The 15,505-nt window shown below is 42.7% G+C and overlaps 3 protein-coding genes across 8 annotated transcripts; 2 read left to right on the top strand and 1 right to left on the bottom strand.

The window, feature by feature from the left end:
* Positions 1-44: 44 nt before the first annotated feature.
* Positions 45-2,439, top strand: cldnk (claudin k). The gene is made up of 2 exons (XM_058048303.2): positions 45-326; positions 1,532-2,439. The coding sequence occupies exon 2, from the start codon at positions 1,646-1,648 to the stop codon at positions 2,291-2,293; it is 648 nt and encodes a 215-aa protein (XP_057904286.1). The 5' UTR covers positions 45-326; positions 1,532-1,645; the 3' UTR covers positions 2,294-2,439.
* A 1,920-nt stretch (positions 2,440-4,359) lies between these two features.
* On the top strand, positions 4,360-13,791 carry hgs (hepatocyte growth factor-regulated tyrosine kinase substrate). Of its 4 annotated transcripts, none has more exons than XM_058048170.2 (21): positions 4,360-4,496; positions 4,846-4,983; positions 6,319-6,403; positions 6,488-6,563; positions 6,663-6,755; positions 6,952-7,075; positions 8,408-8,460; positions 8,582-8,650; positions 8,775-8,899; positions 9,538-9,622; positions 9,739-9,837; positions 9,914-10,009; positions 10,075-10,113; positions 10,183-10,347; positions 10,463-10,673; positions 10,744-10,916; positions 11,673-11,813; positions 11,886-12,069; positions 12,137-12,273; positions 12,339-12,521; positions 12,759-13,791. In XM_058048170.2, exons 1-21 carry the CDS (start codon positions 4,472-4,474, stop codon positions 12,888-12,890), a joined length of 2,433 nt encoding a protein of 810 aa, XP_057904153.2. In that variant the 5' UTR covers positions 4,360-4,471; the 3' UTR covers positions 12,891-13,791. The 4 variants fall into 4 exon arrangements, with proteins under 4 accessions (XP_057904153.2, XP_057904152.2, XP_057904151.2 ...); XM_058048169.2 differs by having other exon boundaries at positions 10,460-10,673; XM_058048168.2 differs by having other exon boundaries at positions 9,511-9,622.
* LOC131102702 (methyltransferase-like 26 B) lies at positions 13,692-15,351 on the bottom strand. 3 transcript variants are annotated; one of them, XM_078797200.1, is made up of 7 exons: positions 15,271-15,351; positions 14,957-15,159; positions 14,720-14,891; positions 14,584-14,643; positions 14,446-14,513; positions 13,950-14,028; positions 13,692-13,879 (listed from the first exon to the last, which is right to left on the bottom strand). In XM_078797200.1, exons 2-7 carry the CDS (start codon positions 15,154-15,156, stop codon positions 13,832-13,834), a joined length of 627 nt encoding a protein of 208 aa, XP_078653326.1. In that variant the 5' UTR covers positions 15,157-15,159; positions 15,271-15,351; the 3' UTR covers positions 13,692-13,831. The 3 variants fall into 3 exon arrangements, with proteins under 3 accessions (XP_078653326.1, XP_057904161.2, XP_057904162.2); XM_058048178.2 differs by lacking the exon at positions 15,271-15,351 and having other exon boundaries at positions 14,957-15,260; XM_058048179.2 differs by lacking the exon at positions 15,271-15,351 and having other exon boundaries at positions 14,720-14,882; positions 14,957-15,259.
* Between the last annotated feature and the right edge of the window lie 154 nt (positions 15,352-15,505).

Here is a 15,505-nt window from a genome sequence, read left to right as displayed (position 1 = left end):
GGATGTCCCTGCATGGCCACAGTTGGATTGTAATGGAGCAGAGACAAGGGGGTGTGGGGGGGGGGTTTAGCAGCCAAACAACGGGTTATTATGTTCATCCACCAGGCACCGGGAGACACATTCACGCATTCACACACACTGACACACACTTCTGCCCACTGCCACAACGCCCGGGCATGCATCCTCGCCACTTGGGTCCACAGTGTCCGCTCGAGCTCACCTGACCTCTGACACAAAGCTTCATTTGACTGTGGACTCAACTGAACTGTCAGGGCATTGGACCGAGTGAAACTGAGCCGCAGAGAGAAAGGACAGTCCAGTTAAAGGTAAAGAGAATTTTTTTTTTTTTTCCTATTGTAGATATAGATTTTCATAAATCCATACATTAATCCTTAGCGAAATTAAGGAAAATGTGCACAAAACAGAAAAAAATGGAAACCTGACTTTTTAAAAAGTTGTTAACCGAAAAAAGTGACAGAAAAATAACCAAAGGATGAGTTTCTATGTAATTTAAATGCCATGGCACCCTATTGGAAATCTCCATATTTAATATTCAGTATAATCCCTCATAGAATTATTGAGAAATTTAGAAAATATGCCAAAAAAAATACTGGAATCTTGATTGCTTTGTTCGGAAAGTTTGACGGAAACCCCTGAATTTGATCATATTATTGATGAACTATTGACTGAAAAGCCTATTGTAGATATCAACCGCATATGACTAAATATGCTCTAACAGTTAGTATATTAATTAATGACATCATCAAATTGTCCTGTTGCAAAATGAAAAAATCCTGGATGGGGTTATTTTTTTCAAAAATTTGGTAGAAATGCATAATATTCACAATTTTGTGTAGAAATGTTGTCAATGATTTATACATGATTGACACAGATATTAAGCATAATATCAAATATACACTATAGTCACTCTAGAACCGCGATTATTTCAGTGTTTGGTAGAAATAGCTGAATTGTAGCATGTGATTTATGAGTTATTGACTGAAACATACAGAAATAACATCATAATCTTAAATATAAATATAATAATATTTTGTTGTAAACCACAAAATATTTGTTCCATACTGTTTTATCCATTTCTGTGTGTAAATATTTGCTTTTAGTACAGTTTTTGCTGACAAATAGCAATAACAACAACCTCCTTGGTCGAGATACTGTACTAGTGTACTAGTGTACTACTGTACTATTAGGATTATAAAGTATAATCTGATGCACAGAACAGCTCAAATGTGACAAGTAAGATGCCACTGATGCTAGCTTGTACATGGCCCACACCGAAATTGCTCCATGAAAGCTCGCTTGTGTTCTGAATGGCTCCACGTCCGCCGAAATTACCCGCTCTGGCGTAGCCCAACGCCTACAGCCTCCCCGGTCAAAGACGGCCATTCTCTGTCTGTGTGCTTCTCCCTAGAACCCACTAAACTAAATATTTATGATTTATGATTTATGACTACGTATATGCTCGGGGTTTGCATATGTGATGTCACATTTGTTTTTGTTTTGTGGATTCTAGATCTCCTGAGTTCAGTTCAGTGACATCATCACCTCGAGACAAAGCAGTGGAATATCACGACTCAACAAAGTAGAGACTTACATAGACCCAGGAGAAACCATAACACAGTCTGCTATGGCAACCACAGGAATGCAATTGCTCGGCCTCATCATGTCCATCTTGGGCTGGGTGGCCGGAGCGGTCGTCGTCGCCGTGCCGCTGTGGCGAGTCACCGCCTTCATCGGCAACAACATTGTGACAGCCCAGATCATCTGGGAAGGCCTGTGGATGAATTGCATTGTGCAGAGCACGGGTCAGATCCAGTGTAAAGTCTACGACAGTTTGCTGGCGCTGCCTAGCGACATGCAGGCCGCCCGGGGCCTCACGGTGCTCTCCATACTGCTATGCGGCGTGGCGCTGGCTTTGGGGGTACTCGGGGTGAAGTGCACCAAATGCATCGGCGTTAACAGCCTCAAAGCACGCATCGCACGTATTTCCGGTGTTCTTTTTGCCATCGCTGGGTTCCTCTTCCTAGTACCCGTCTGCTGGACCGCCCACTCCATCATCAGGGATTTCTACGACCCGCACGTGGCTGCCCCACACAAGCGTGAACTCGGCCCGGGTCTCTACATCGGCTGGGGGGCGTCAGGTCTGCTTCTTATTGGAGGGTCTCTGCTGTACGCCGGCTCAAGTCCGCCTGGCATGCCCGGTTCTCCTACTTTTAGCAGCGGGGAGAGTAGTCCTCGCAGAGCGCCGGCCTCACAGGTCAAAGGTTATGTCTAACATCTTTGAGCAAGGTTCCTCCAAAAAGCCTGATTCACTCTCCTGATTTAAAGTCGATTATTTCATATTTAATGTTGCTCTCAGGCTTAAATAACATTTTCTTCTCTGTCAATGTCCAATACAATAAAACATTTGCTCTTTAAAAATGTGTCTTTTCCCATTTTAGTAATTCACCCTTAAGAGATACAATGGACATTTTGTGCTATTCAGTTTTTTATATGTATTTTCAATCAGTAGGTACTAAAATATATCGTCAATATTGATTAAATTTGTCAAAGTATATTCATTTTAGGGGCGGCACGGCGGTCTAGTGGTTAGCGCGCAAACCCCACAGCTAGGAGATCATCTCTGCGTGGGTTTTCTCCGGGTACTCCGGTTTCCTCCCACATTCCAAAAACATGCTAGGTTAATTGGCGACTCCAAATTGTCCATATAGGTATGAATGTGAGTGTGAATGGTTGTTTGTCTATATGTGCCCTGTGATTGGCTGGCGACCAGTCCAGGGTGGAGCCCACCTCTCACCAGAAGACAGCTTAGATAGGAGAATAGTCATTTTTACACATTTGTTCTTCGTGACCAAACCAAACTGTTCCAAATGCCATTTATTTAGCATACTGAAAATGCTATGACTTTTTAACGTAGTCCTAGCATATAAGTGTTTCAAATGTAGTTCTTCCCTGAGATCATATTTCTCCTCTCTTGTAGAGAAGTATTGGATGACATTTTTAGCTAATTGGTTATTTTTAGCCTTATGCATTATTTTAGCTGTTTGAAGATGAACTACATCAGCAAGTTTAAGTATTTGTGATTTTAGAAATAAGGAGTTAGTATGTTCTCTGTAGGTGGCATTATGAGGCATTATGTGTTTATTGTGTTCATAACTGATAATGTTACATTTTAATTGTATTTCACCTACTTTTCCACTAGGTAGAGCCACTGGATTTAGGTGGCATAAACAATACATAACTATATTTTCCTGTCTTGTTAGCATCCCTATGGTTGAGGCAGTTAACTTTCCTTATTAATAGATGACTTCATGTACAGTATACACAGTGTATGGACATAACTATTTCCATGAGATAGCTGTGTTTGGAACCGTACCTTGACATGCTCGACCATGTCTTTGCATTATTGCACCATGCATTATTTTAGCTGTTTGAAGATGAACTATATCAGCAAGTTTAAGTATTTGTGATTTTAGAAATAAGGAGTTGGTATGTTCTCTGTATTATGAATGATCCTTACTGCCCTTTTTTGCAGTACATTTAGCGAATGAAGATTGCTTTTATAGTTATTACCCCATATTTCCACACAATAAGTAAGATTTTAAGAAGGATGGTCATTTTTATACCATTTTAACCAAAAAGTGACACATTCGAAACTAAAAATTGTGAAAATCAGTGACTCATTTCAGGGCGGAATAATAACAATAATCTAAAGTGAAATAAATGTATTTTATTAACATAATTTATTCTGCCATAATGTTGTTTTTGCATCTTCTCCATTGTAGCAGCCAAGTACAGACCAACACAATACCCACTTGAGGATGCACTACAGCAGGCAGCAGACTAACAATGAGTGCTATAGTGTTCCAAGTGCCAGGTAGTGACTCATGCATGACCTACGTCAGCCTATAACAAAGTTGATGGGCACACACTGTGCATACTGTACAGTGAGGCGGTGTGTGCTATTTTACTGTGTATAAAAGCTCTGAATGAGCTTGGTCATATTCCAAGTGTTAATTAACCAGGAAGTGAGTACACTATTACCATTTAAAAAAAAACATATGAATAAATCATGCTGTTCTGTGGTTGAATAGACCTATTATGAGTAAAAATAATGCATATATAAAGACGCATTCGGATGAAATGTAGTATTGTTGATTGATTTACAGACTTATTAATTGTACATCGAGCACAGGGTGAAATTACTATCATACATTTGGCAACCTCGTCCACTCCAAGCACCTACAAAAAAGTGACGCTTTTATAGATTTGTTTTGTTACAAATAGAATGCTTTGTTGCTTTGAAGGTCATATTTAACCGGTCTATAGCAGTCTATCGAACAAGTGGCGACGCTGTTCTGGCAGTGTCCGACCCCCAGAGTGCTTTTAGTTTAGTTTAGCAGGTGAAATTGCGTTATAAGCTATAGGATACGTTGGTGTTTTGCTGTTGGAGATGGATCCGAGCAACGTTGAACCGAGTATGTTCGATAATATTCCTCAAAATTCATGGTACGATCATTTGTGAGTTCCCACTTGGCAACACAAGTGGTTGAAGAGTCAATGTAATTGTAAACCGACATACATTTCTTCGTTACTCTTTTCGACTTTTGTCTTGTCGCCCCTTTGCTTATGTTAAATTCGAATAACTTTTTTTAAATAACGTTTTTAATTATTTATATCGCTAAACATCCATAAATTTGTACATATTTCGTTGTCCACATCACGCCGATATAGCGTGTAAGCGCTAGATGGCGCTACCTTGTATCGCTGACAGTGCCTCTAAACCGGAATTAGGAAGTGCTGCACCAGCTGTGTTTCTTCCTACAGCTACCGACCAGGAGGCTAAAGCTAACGCTGACAAAACAACAGCGAACGTCGAGTGGAGAAAACACACGCCTCGACAGCTACTTCAACACTTTAATTTGAACATGGGGAAAGGTGGCGGTTCCTTTGACAGACTCCTGGGTAAGTTACGAACATAATTTGCCAAGTTAGTAGTTGACTTCGGAGTATTCCAGTACATTGTTTAGACTAGGGCAGACGCAGGGGCTGTGCCTCTCAGGCCAGCTAATTTTAGCCAGCTAACAACAATTGGCTGCTATTGATAAAATACCCTAAACGGGTGACGAATAACAACCGTTTCAGTCAGTTTATTTAATGTAATCCACATTCGCTTCCTTTGTGTTGTGCAAGACCTCTGTTGTTCTTGGCCAAGCTTGCGTTACCCAAGAATGATGCCATTCTTTTAGACACTGCTGTCGCACTGAAAAAAAACATCGTAATGTTTTCTTAATGACCCACGTCAAAATGACTTTGCTGTCTAAAATAAAGCTAAAACACATGACTTGAACTGTTTACTGGACGTAAATCTACAACTTGAGATTGATCATGTATTTACTCAATTTTAGTTCTTTTATGAAATTATTGGTAACTTCATTTAACACAGCTTCACATGCTTATGGAATCCAAAACATAAATCTTCCTTTATAAAGTTACTAATGCTGTCTATTAGTCTAACGTTACAGTGTTATATATTGTGGTGTTTTATATATATGTATATGTGTATATATATATATGTATATGTGTATATATATATATATATATATATGTGTGTGTGTGTTACAGTGCTATATATTTGCACTCGACACTAAATATTTTGATACTTTAGGGCAAATAATACAGTAAACTGCCTTTTTGTCATATTTTTGTCACTAATATCAGTAGCAAATCATCATATGTACTGTTTGCAATGAAGCAATGTTAATTTTTCAGCAATGGAAGATATTATTTGTACTTAAGGGAAGCTTTGGTTCTATATTTGTTATATTTATGTTTATTTAAAACGCTGAATCCCCCTATATGGAGTCCACCAGTGTTAAAACAGTCATGTAAGGAATCCGTGGAGTAGAAGCTAAGCAGATAGCTGCCGCCAGAAGAAATGAGAGCCAGGCAAAATGTGTAAGCAAGGATGGTAGAAGATGATAGGAGTAGAGGAAAAATTTGCTTGCGATTTGTCATATTTTGGTCCCAGTCTGGATCCCTGGGTGTCTACAAAGACAGAAGCAAAGGAGAGTGTTGTCTCAGGCGATTTAGAAAGAATATTATAGACAAGTATGTTAAAGGTAAAGGCTATAAGACCATCCAACCACCGTTGCAAATATTATTCAGAAATTTAAGATCCATGGGAGCAGGAAAATTGATGACAAATCATTAAATTAAATTTTTCCATTAACCGAGGGGTACCAACAATTTTGTCCATGTGTGTATGTGTCGGTATTAACACGCCTGTGATAATTCCAGATAAAGCCACCAGTCAGCTGCTTCTGGAGACTGACTGGGAGTCCATTCTGCAAATCTGTGATCTCATTCGACAAGGAGACACCCAGTGAGTCTACACTCGCTTGTTTGATTTATTGTGGTAGCCTCTATTTTCCTAATGAGTGAATTCATGATGTGTTTCTCCTATCAGGGCTAAATATGCAGTTGGGGCCATTAAAAAGAAATTGAATGACAAGAACCCACATGTGGCAATCTATGCACTCGAGGTAAAACTGAAAATTTGTAGTAGTGTAATATATGGACGCAGTTACCACTACTAATTGCGCAACAAAATGGGTAAATAATAATGTGGCCTTCCTCTTCAGGTGCTTGAGTCCGTGGTGAAGAACTGTGGGCAGACCGTTCATGATGAGGTGGCCAGTAAAGTGACAATGGAGGAACTGAAGGATCTGCTCAAGGTTGCCCTCTGACTCCTCCTAGTTTGCAAACATCCTCATTTAAAAACTAGGAAATACTGTATGTGATTAAATGCCAGTTGTCACATCATCCTGCTGATCCTGTTTTTATATCAACAGCTCAGTTTTTAATGTGACAACAGAACAAAAGTAACACAAATACATAATGACTCTGGTTTTAAACAATTCTCCATACCAGAAACAGACGGAGGCTAATGTCCGAAACAAGATCCTCTACCTGATCCAGGCCTGGGCCCACGCCTTCCGCAATGAGCCCAAATACAAAGTGGTGCAAGACACCTACCAGATCATGAAAGTGGAAGGTAAGTGGAGTACATGTGTCTCTGTTTTCACAGTTTGCTATCATTTCTGAACCAGAAGGCAAGGTAATTTAAATCATTAGTTTTGTCTAGGGGTGTTCTGATCAATGGGCTACTGATTAGTATCGGCCAAAGTCTGTAAAACACCTGATCAGCATATGCCGATAAATGTCTTTCAAAGGCCATCACAAAAAACAGTATGCGTGCACCAGCACGCTTTGTCCTTTATTGCCCTGAAAATCAAAACTCGTCTGTTAAACCTCAATGGCTTCGGTTTGACAGTTCGACAAAGACTATACCAATCGATGCCAGTGTGTTTGATCACTCCCTTATGAAACCCATTGATGACCAAACCTGTGATGTTGGTAGTATGACGGGGGTGTCCCAGCGTGCCAGGCGATTTTGAGTAGTTCACAAAGGGTCAAAGATTATTTGCTTTAACTCTTAGCAGTTTTTGTATGTGTCGTTCAATTTAGAATTTCTGCCATTTTATATAATGGCAAATGACGACAAAACGTATACATATACGTTCAACATTTCCTAGTGAAAGGTTGTATTTCCTATGTAATGTAGTGAGCAACAATGTCAGTGAGCACGCATCATTTTGCACCTTTTGGTTATATATTTACTTTGCCGATCAAATGCCTCTGTAGGCGTTGATGGTTGGGACGAGGGCTCTGCTGCACCGCCACGCTAGGGCTGTGATATTTGGACTAGAAGCCATCACTTTTGTGCTGTCATTCATATTTGCGTTTGTTTACTAACTTGCTGTTAGCACATGTCAATTTATCACTGCCACCAAAATTATCAAAAATCTTTTTAATCATTAATGTATGTGTTGATTATCGTGACAGGCCTACAAAGCTTTATTAATTCTAGCGATATATACCGTATTTTCTGGACTATAAGTTGCACTCTTTTTCATAGGTTGGCTGTTCCTGCGACTTATAAATGAAAAAACTGTTTATGTTACATAAATACTGGACACCTTTTCTGTTCATGTTTATTTTTTGTGTAGCAGAAATAACCATTGTGTTAGCATATCTTACACCTATTCAGCCTGTTCTCTATTCTTTTATTGTTACAACTTGCCTTCCAAAAGGATGTAATGTCTGTTTTGGTCAAGTAGTTAAAATAAATTACCCGCAAAAATGCGACTTATACTCCAGTGCGACTTATGTATGTTTTTTACTACCTAATTATGCATTTTTGGCCTTGTGCGACTTATAGTCCAGGAAATACGGTATTAGTTTTACAAAGTTCATCATAGTGCTTATTTTTACACTTACCAGTACAGTCAGTGAGGTGTTATGATGATTTGTTTTTCTTTCGCAGGTAATGTTTTCCCTGAGTTTAAGGAGAGTGATGCGATGTTTGCAGCCGAGCGTGTAAGTTCAGTTTTTCTTCCGCCACCAAATGAATTGGTGATATTTATTCTTTCAATGCATGACTCCCATGTTTTATTCTGCCTTCCGTGTAAAACAAAACATGCTGTATGTACCCATTTAGGCCCCAGAATGGGTTGACGCTGAGGAATGCCACCGGTGCAGAGTTCAGTTTGGAGTGATGACGCGTAAGGTAGGCGGGGCTTACCTGAAAAGTGGGGCATTGTGGACATTGTGCACACTTCATTCAGTCACACGGAGCAGGGGCGGTTTATGGCGCACAAGCCTGACCTGAATTCCCGTTCGCGCTCTCTTAGCACCACTGTCGAGCCTGCGGGCAGATCTTCTGCGGCAAGTGTTCGTCCAAGTACTCCACAATTCCCAAGTTTGGAATAGAGAAGGAGGTCCGCGTGTGTGAGCCCTGCTTTGAGCAGCTTAACAAGTGAGTATCCTGTGGCTCTTCTATTTAACTCTATTTTAAATACTAAGATCACAATATACTTATTAGCCAGAACGATACTGTACAATACAATAATGCTTTTGGAATGTGGGAGGAAACCGGAGTACCCGGAGAAAACCCACGCACGCACAGGGAGAACATGCAAACATACACACAGGGATGCACAAGCGGAGAATTGAGCCCACAGGGCAGTGTGGCCAACATGCTAACCACTCCTCCACTGTTCATCACCAGTTTTTGAATACTTTTATTTTATGACTTAAATGTGATATTCCACAAACATTGAACTTGGCCTTTTAAGCTAAGCTAAAGCAAACATGCAAAATTGAGGTGCACTTCAGTAACATAGGAATTTGATTAAATGGTTTAAGTGATGTTTTGTGGGCCGTCTATTGTGGACTGAGTACCTACATTGTGGTCCAGATTAGTGATATGTAATATTTTGTGTGACTAAGCAAAATAAGCTAAAATATGAGAAACGACTGCTGCTTTTGAGTACCAAACCAAATGTGTGGTGAATGTTGTTTTAAAATGCATGCTTCCTGCGCTTATTTACAAGTTTGTTTGTCCACCCTGATCCCTCTCCTCACCAGCCAACCCACCCTCTCTCCTCCACTTAGGAAAGCCGAGGGTAAAGCTCCGTCCACCAACTCGGCCGAGCTGCCTCCCGAGTATCTTACCAGCCCACTGTCACAGCAGTCACAAGTAATTGTGTTTAGTTGATGGTCATAACCAGGAAATGCACCGCTTGTTTTATTGACGTTTTTGTGGCACTATTTGGAATTTGTCCTCATATATCCCTATCCCTGCATACTCCCCAGATGCCTCCAAAGAGAGATGAGGCAGCGCTGCAGGAGGAAGAGGAGCTGCAGCTGGCTATCGCTCTCTCCCAAAGCGAGGCAGAAGAGAAAGAACGAATGGTGAGGATGCACGGCTGCACTCGTATTTATTGTGTGCAAAGCAAAGCTTGTTAACAAGCCGAGTATGCAATTGCAGAGGCAAAAGAACTCGTACACTGGGTATCCCAAAGCTGACCCCACCCCCGTGACTTCTTCAGCACCCCCAGTCAGCACCCTCTACACGTCCCCCGTGGTAAGACCTTCCTCACCCCATCTCTATTTAACTGGTGACTGACTTGTACCTCTTGTAATCTGTAGAACTCCTCGGCTCCATCAGCAGAAGACGTCGACCCAGAGGTGAATGACCTTCTCTTAAACGGCTCTCATTTTGACATTTCGATTTACTGTGCTGACTGTATGTTCTAGCTGGCACGTTACCTCAATAGAACATATTGGGAGAAGAAGCAGGAAGAGGCTCGGAAGAGTCCGACACCCTCAGCCCCTGCTCCTGTGTCAGTGGCCGAGCCTGTGCTGCCAATCAATCAGCCTGTAGAAAGTCATGTCCCCATGCAGCCAGTCAGTATAGTGGAGGTATGATGATACAACACTATGCTTTGATGAGAGACGATTTATTAATGCTCACATTTAGAAGATACTCTCACAGAGGTATTAATGTATCGCCATGTGTCGTGTCGTCCTCCAGCAGCAGTATCAGAACGGGGAGTCTGAAGAGAACCACGAGCAGTTCCTAAAGGCTCTGCAGAACGCCGTGACCACCTTCCTCAACCGCATGAAGAGCAACCACATGCGCGGGCGCAGTATCACCAACGACAGCGCCGTCCTGTCCCTCTTCCAGTCCATCAACAACATGCACCCGCAGCTGCTGGACATCCTCAACCAGCTGGATGAGAAACGACGTGAGTATTTTGTTCCAAGAAAGAATTGCCCTCCTTGTGTTTGTCTCAAACCAATCAATGGCGTATGCAGTGTACTACGAGGGGCTGCAGGACAAGCTGGCTCAAGTTCGCGACGCTCGGGCCGCCCTCAATGCACTACGGGATGAGCACAGGGAAAAACTGCGTCGTGCCGCAGAGGAGGCAGAGAGGCAAAGGCAGATCCAGCTGGCACAGAAACTGGAAATCATGAGACAGAAGAAGCAGGTACTTGAGGCTCCTGATTGTTGGGATTCACGTGATGTCATGTCTAGTTGTCTTGCCTGCTTCAAAGAGATGAGGGGCAAACAAGCGTATTTGTGACTGGAGCAAAAATGCTGTATACATTTACTATTCTCGCATGTCGAAATCAATCAAATATGTATTTCAGAAAACACAACTGCTAAGTCCATTATAACCGCGGAAAAGTGCAGGAAAAACAACCATAAAAGGCAGGGAAGCCCTCTCCCTAGGCGTTAGCTAACTTGGCCAAACAATTATGTTGGACACTGAAGATAAGCTTACACTGCCAGTTGAGCGTCGACATGCATCAGATTACAATAATACATATTCAGTTCACAGTTCCACATGTCCAAAAGGAGTAGGAAGAAGCAAAGCTTAATAAATCCTACCCCTCCATCTGGTACTTTTACAATCAGTAACTGTTACATTTGTTCACTTGCTGCTTTCCTAATATAATTAAGTTTTTTTTAATTTTTGTTTTCAACTATTTGATATATTCACACATCATACTATGTACTCTCGCTAAATTGGAGCAAATAACTTCGAGATGCCCCGTTATTGGCTTTAATTTCCAAAATATTGCACCGACCCACCGAGTGTGTATGTGACCATAGCTTATGCTTGCCCTCCCGTCTGCTCACCGAAAGTGTCAAGTAAAGTAAAGTCAAGTAAAACCCAGCAAAACGATGCACATATTGCTATTCTGTTATCATGCTAAGACATGAATTTATATGCTTTTAGGAGTACTTGGAGATGCAAAGGCAGCTGGCCATTCAACGCTTGCAGGAACAGGAAAAGGAGCGGCAGATGCGTCTGGAGCACCAGAAGCACACCATCCAGATGAGAGCTCAGATGCCGGCTTTCTCTTTGCCCTATGCACAGGCATGCATCCCGCCCGTCATATTACATTTTCCCGCACCAAATGACTATAAAATCCACTTGTGTGTTCCACAGATGCAGTCTCTGCCCCCAAACGTAGCAGGAGGGATGGTGTACCAGCCTGGTGCTCCTCCCAGCTACCCGGGTACTTTCAGCCCGGCTGGTTCCGTGGAAGGGTCACCTATGCACAACATTTATATGAACCAGCCTGGCCAGACGGCGCCGCCACAGTACCAGGCTATGCCCCCTGCTGCCACAGGTAGCTGAACCCACACATATTCCAGCTTGTTAATGTGTTTTTTTTAAATCATCTTCTGCTTCTATAGATCCCAATATGGTTAATGCATACATGTATCCAGCTGCTGGCACCAATGGACAGCCCGCCCCTCCTCCTGGGCAAGCCCCGCCTACCACTAGTACACCTTATTCCAACTACCAGCCCACCCTTACACAAGGCTACCAGGTCTGGTCCCTCATAGAGTTTCTATTCAAAACATGTCGCTAATGGTGGTCCTCCTTCCTGCACAGAATGTGGCGTCACAGGCCCAGAGCATGCCCCCCATGTCCCAGGCTGGCCCCACCAACGGTATGGGCTACATGGGCTACCAGCCGTACAACATGCAGAACATGATCACGACACTGCCGGGGCAGGACCCCAACATGGCCGCCCAACAACCCTACATGTCTGGTCAGCAGCCCATGTACCAGCAGGTCAGTCGCTCAGCACTTCCTCTCTTGTGCAGGAGAAACAACAACAGACCCAAGTAGGGTTCTGTCTGACATAATGACAATCCGGAACTTAAAAAGTGCAACCAAATGGGGAGATGATTGATTTTTCTCAAGTTTGTGCTCATGAACAGGCACTCAGGACATGTTATATCATTGAAAAAGTATGTTTTGCACAGTAAGAGCCCATTCAATGTTTTTGTCTGATCTTGCCTCTGACAGGTGGCCCCCCCTGGTGGTCCTCAGCAGTCAGCACAGCAGCAGCAACAGCCACCGCAGCAACATCCGCCGCCGCAACAGCCCCCTCAGGTGGTACCTGGCAGCGCTGAGGCGCAGCTCATCTCTTTTGACTGAAAGCTGGTACACTTGGGAACAGGGTCTGACACTACTCAACCCCCCCTCCCCCCACTCACCTCTCTCCACCTACACCTTGCTGTCATGTTGTGTGGCATAGTGAAACTTTGTGATTATCTTATCTTACTGTGTCATCTCTGAGACGGCACCACCACATAGGGGTGGGGGGGGTAGGCGCGGAGGGGCACCAAAACCCAGATCTTACCTTCCTCTCTCAGCTGACCTTTATTTGTCCCTTAAATGAAATAGCTGAAGCTCACAAATAGTCAATGCTCCTAACAACAAATAAGGAAAAAGACAAAACATTTCTTTTTTTGCTTTTTAAAACTCAAAACAAGCATGATGATTTTTAATTTAAGCCTGTGTGAAGACTTTATTTGAAGGACTCGGTGTGTATGTGGTGTCTTTGTGTGTCTGTAAAGAGAGCAAGCACAGTCAGGGAGGTTTGGGGATAAATGGCACTAACTCGTCATCATCATCAGAAGGATCACAGCCTAACATTCCAGTTGTTGCTAATATAGTCTGACATTAGCATTTATTTGTTGTAAATTGCATCAACTGGACTTAACATGGTTGAACAATTCAAGTCATCCTGCTGATGTCAGTAACGTACACCCAAAATACCCACATGATTACATCATCATCATTATGACACAGCACTACCTGTAATCATCTGCTAATGGCCTCCTGGCTGTGTGTATTGGCTGCGTGCATGTTAGCGAACGGAAAAAGGCTTTTGTCGTCGATTACAGGCCGCATGTATTTATCACCGAGCCAATCAGCTTATATCTCTGTAACTCCTTCATTTGTGATCTACTTTATTTCCATCATAGTCATCTGTCTCGACTTTCAAAGGTCATTTTAAATTTATATTTAATAAATATCTGGTTCTTATTGTCCACTTTCTGCGTAGAGTCCTTTTCTTGACCTTTTGAGGGCATCTATAGTTTCCTGAAGATGAGTAATTTGTAGCATTCTTCCATCTCGATCTAAAAGATAAAATATTATCATGAAGCTATTGTGGGCACTTCCCTGTAAAGGTGTTGTCATGTGACTCACCATCCTCTCCATACGCATCCCGTTAGCGTAGGCCAGCTGTCTCAGCACGTCGATATCAGGAAGTCCCCACTCAGCGTTCCTGTGTGATACAATATGATATCGTCATAATTGTATGATTCACAGTAGATTGATTTAGCCCTCAGATCACACGGCAGGATAAAACCCACTAAAATAACCACTTCCTCACTAGGGTCACGGGTGTATGCTGGAGTGTATCCCAGCTGTCTTTGGGCGAGAGGCGGGGTACAACCTGGACTGGTTGCCAGTCAATCACAGGGCACATATAGACAAACAACCATTCACACTCACATTCATACCTATGGACAATTTGGAGTCTTCAATTGGAATAAGCCAGAACATGCAAACTCCTTCCTGATCACCTGACTGTGTGGCATACATGTTAACCACTCGACCACCGTGCGGCTCTGATTTTATAGTTCATGAGACAAATGAATCAGATTTACTTCTTAAAAATGCACAACATCCGTATACTAACCTTTTCCGAAGCTCTTCATCCAGGAGTTCGTTACATTGTGGTGTAATGGTGCCATTAATGGCATATGCCTGGAAAGTCAAGCACAAGAAGACCAGTTATTCTGTTTTCTGTGTTTAAAAAAAAATTGACATTACGTACCCCATATGTAATCAAAAGGCCATTTTGCTTGATGATCTGACCTGCCCCGTTGAAAACACCCTTAAAGTATTTAAAAAGACATTTTGTGCATGTGAGATGGCACAATTAGAAATGTATTCTCATCATCATAGCCTACCTGTGCTGTTTTAAAGGGGCTGTACTGGAGTAAGTTAATAGCAATAATGACATCGCAGGAGGCACGAGAAAGCCCCGCCCACTTCTCCCAAGGCTCACTGGCATCCAGGTGCACAGGTTGCAGCACCGTCGTCATGTTGGTGGCGGCAATGTACGCCTTAATGCTGCGACATCTCATGTTCACATGCACACCTTCCTCCATGTGTCACATTTAACCACAAGTAGAAGCATCTCCTACCTGCTCCGGGCTTCCTCTTGGATGTCCGACGGCTGCCAGGTGACGAAGGGCATCCTCTGTGCGAAGCGTATGACGTGCTGCCCGGTTCCGGAGCCCAGCTCCAAGGCGAAGAGCTGCCGATGGGGCTGCTCCTCCAGAACATCCTGAAGCACCGAGCACACGGGCTCCCAGTTTCTCTCAGCCTGAGGAGACAGCAGCATGGCCTGCAGGAGAGACGAGGATGAACCATGAACCAGATAACAGTGGACCATATGGGGGGAACGGCATGTCGATGCAGGCCACACATGGCAGCAGATGGGCTAAAGATTACTTACTTGCTTAAGAGGATTCCCTTAAAGAGCTACTCCTGTGGAAATACTCTCAAACGGGTACCACTGGTGGTACGTGGGCTTCATCTAGTGGTACACAGGAGTTTTTTGTTAATACAATAAAATTACATAAATAATTGCACAAATACAAATTTAGTAACTCACTATTCTCTGAATTTGGATTCAAATAGAATTTGCAGGCTGCACGGCAGTCAAGTGGATAGCGCACAGGCCTCACAGC

The sequence above is a fragment of the Doryrhamphus excisus genome, linkage group LG16, assembly GCF_037039965.1.
Source record: "Doryrhamphus excisus strain RoL-2023G ecotype Guam linkage group LG16, RoL_Dexc_Guam_v1.1, whole genome shotgun sequence".
NCBI lineage: Eukaryota > Metazoa > Chordata > Actinopteri > Syngnathiformes > Syngnathidae > Doryrhamphus > Doryrhamphus excisus.
Note: the sequence above shows the minus strand (reverse complement) of the source record. Positions and strands in the feature narration are given on the sequence as shown.

Coding starts and splice junctions, on each gene's coding strand:
- cldnk (XM_058048303.2), top strand. CDS start 1,646: ATGGCAACCACAGGAATGCAATTGCTCGGCCTCATCATGTCCATCTTG.
- hgs (XM_058048167.2), top strand. CDS start 4,472: ATGGATCCGAGCAACGTTGAACCGA. Junction 9,623..9,738: donor CACTGTCACAGCAGTCACAA/GTAATTGTGTTT, acceptor CATACTCCCCAG/ATGCCTCCAAAGAGAGATGA. Junction 9,838..9,913: donor CAGAAGAGAAAGAACGAATG/GTGAGGATGCAC, acceptor ATGCAATTGCAG/AGGCAAAAGAACTCGTACAC.
- LOC131102702 (XM_058048178.2), bottom strand. CDS start 15,207: ATGGTCCACTGTTATCTGGTTCATGGTTCATCCTCGTCTCTCCTGCAG. Junction 14,514..14,583: donor GCCTTTTGATTACATATGGG/GTACGTAATGTC, acceptor TTGACTTTCCAG/GCATATGCCATTAATGGCAC. Junction 14,029..14,445: donor GATGAAGAGCTTCGGAAAAG/GTTAGTATACGG, acceptor TGTATCACACAG/GAACGCTGAGTGGGGACTTC.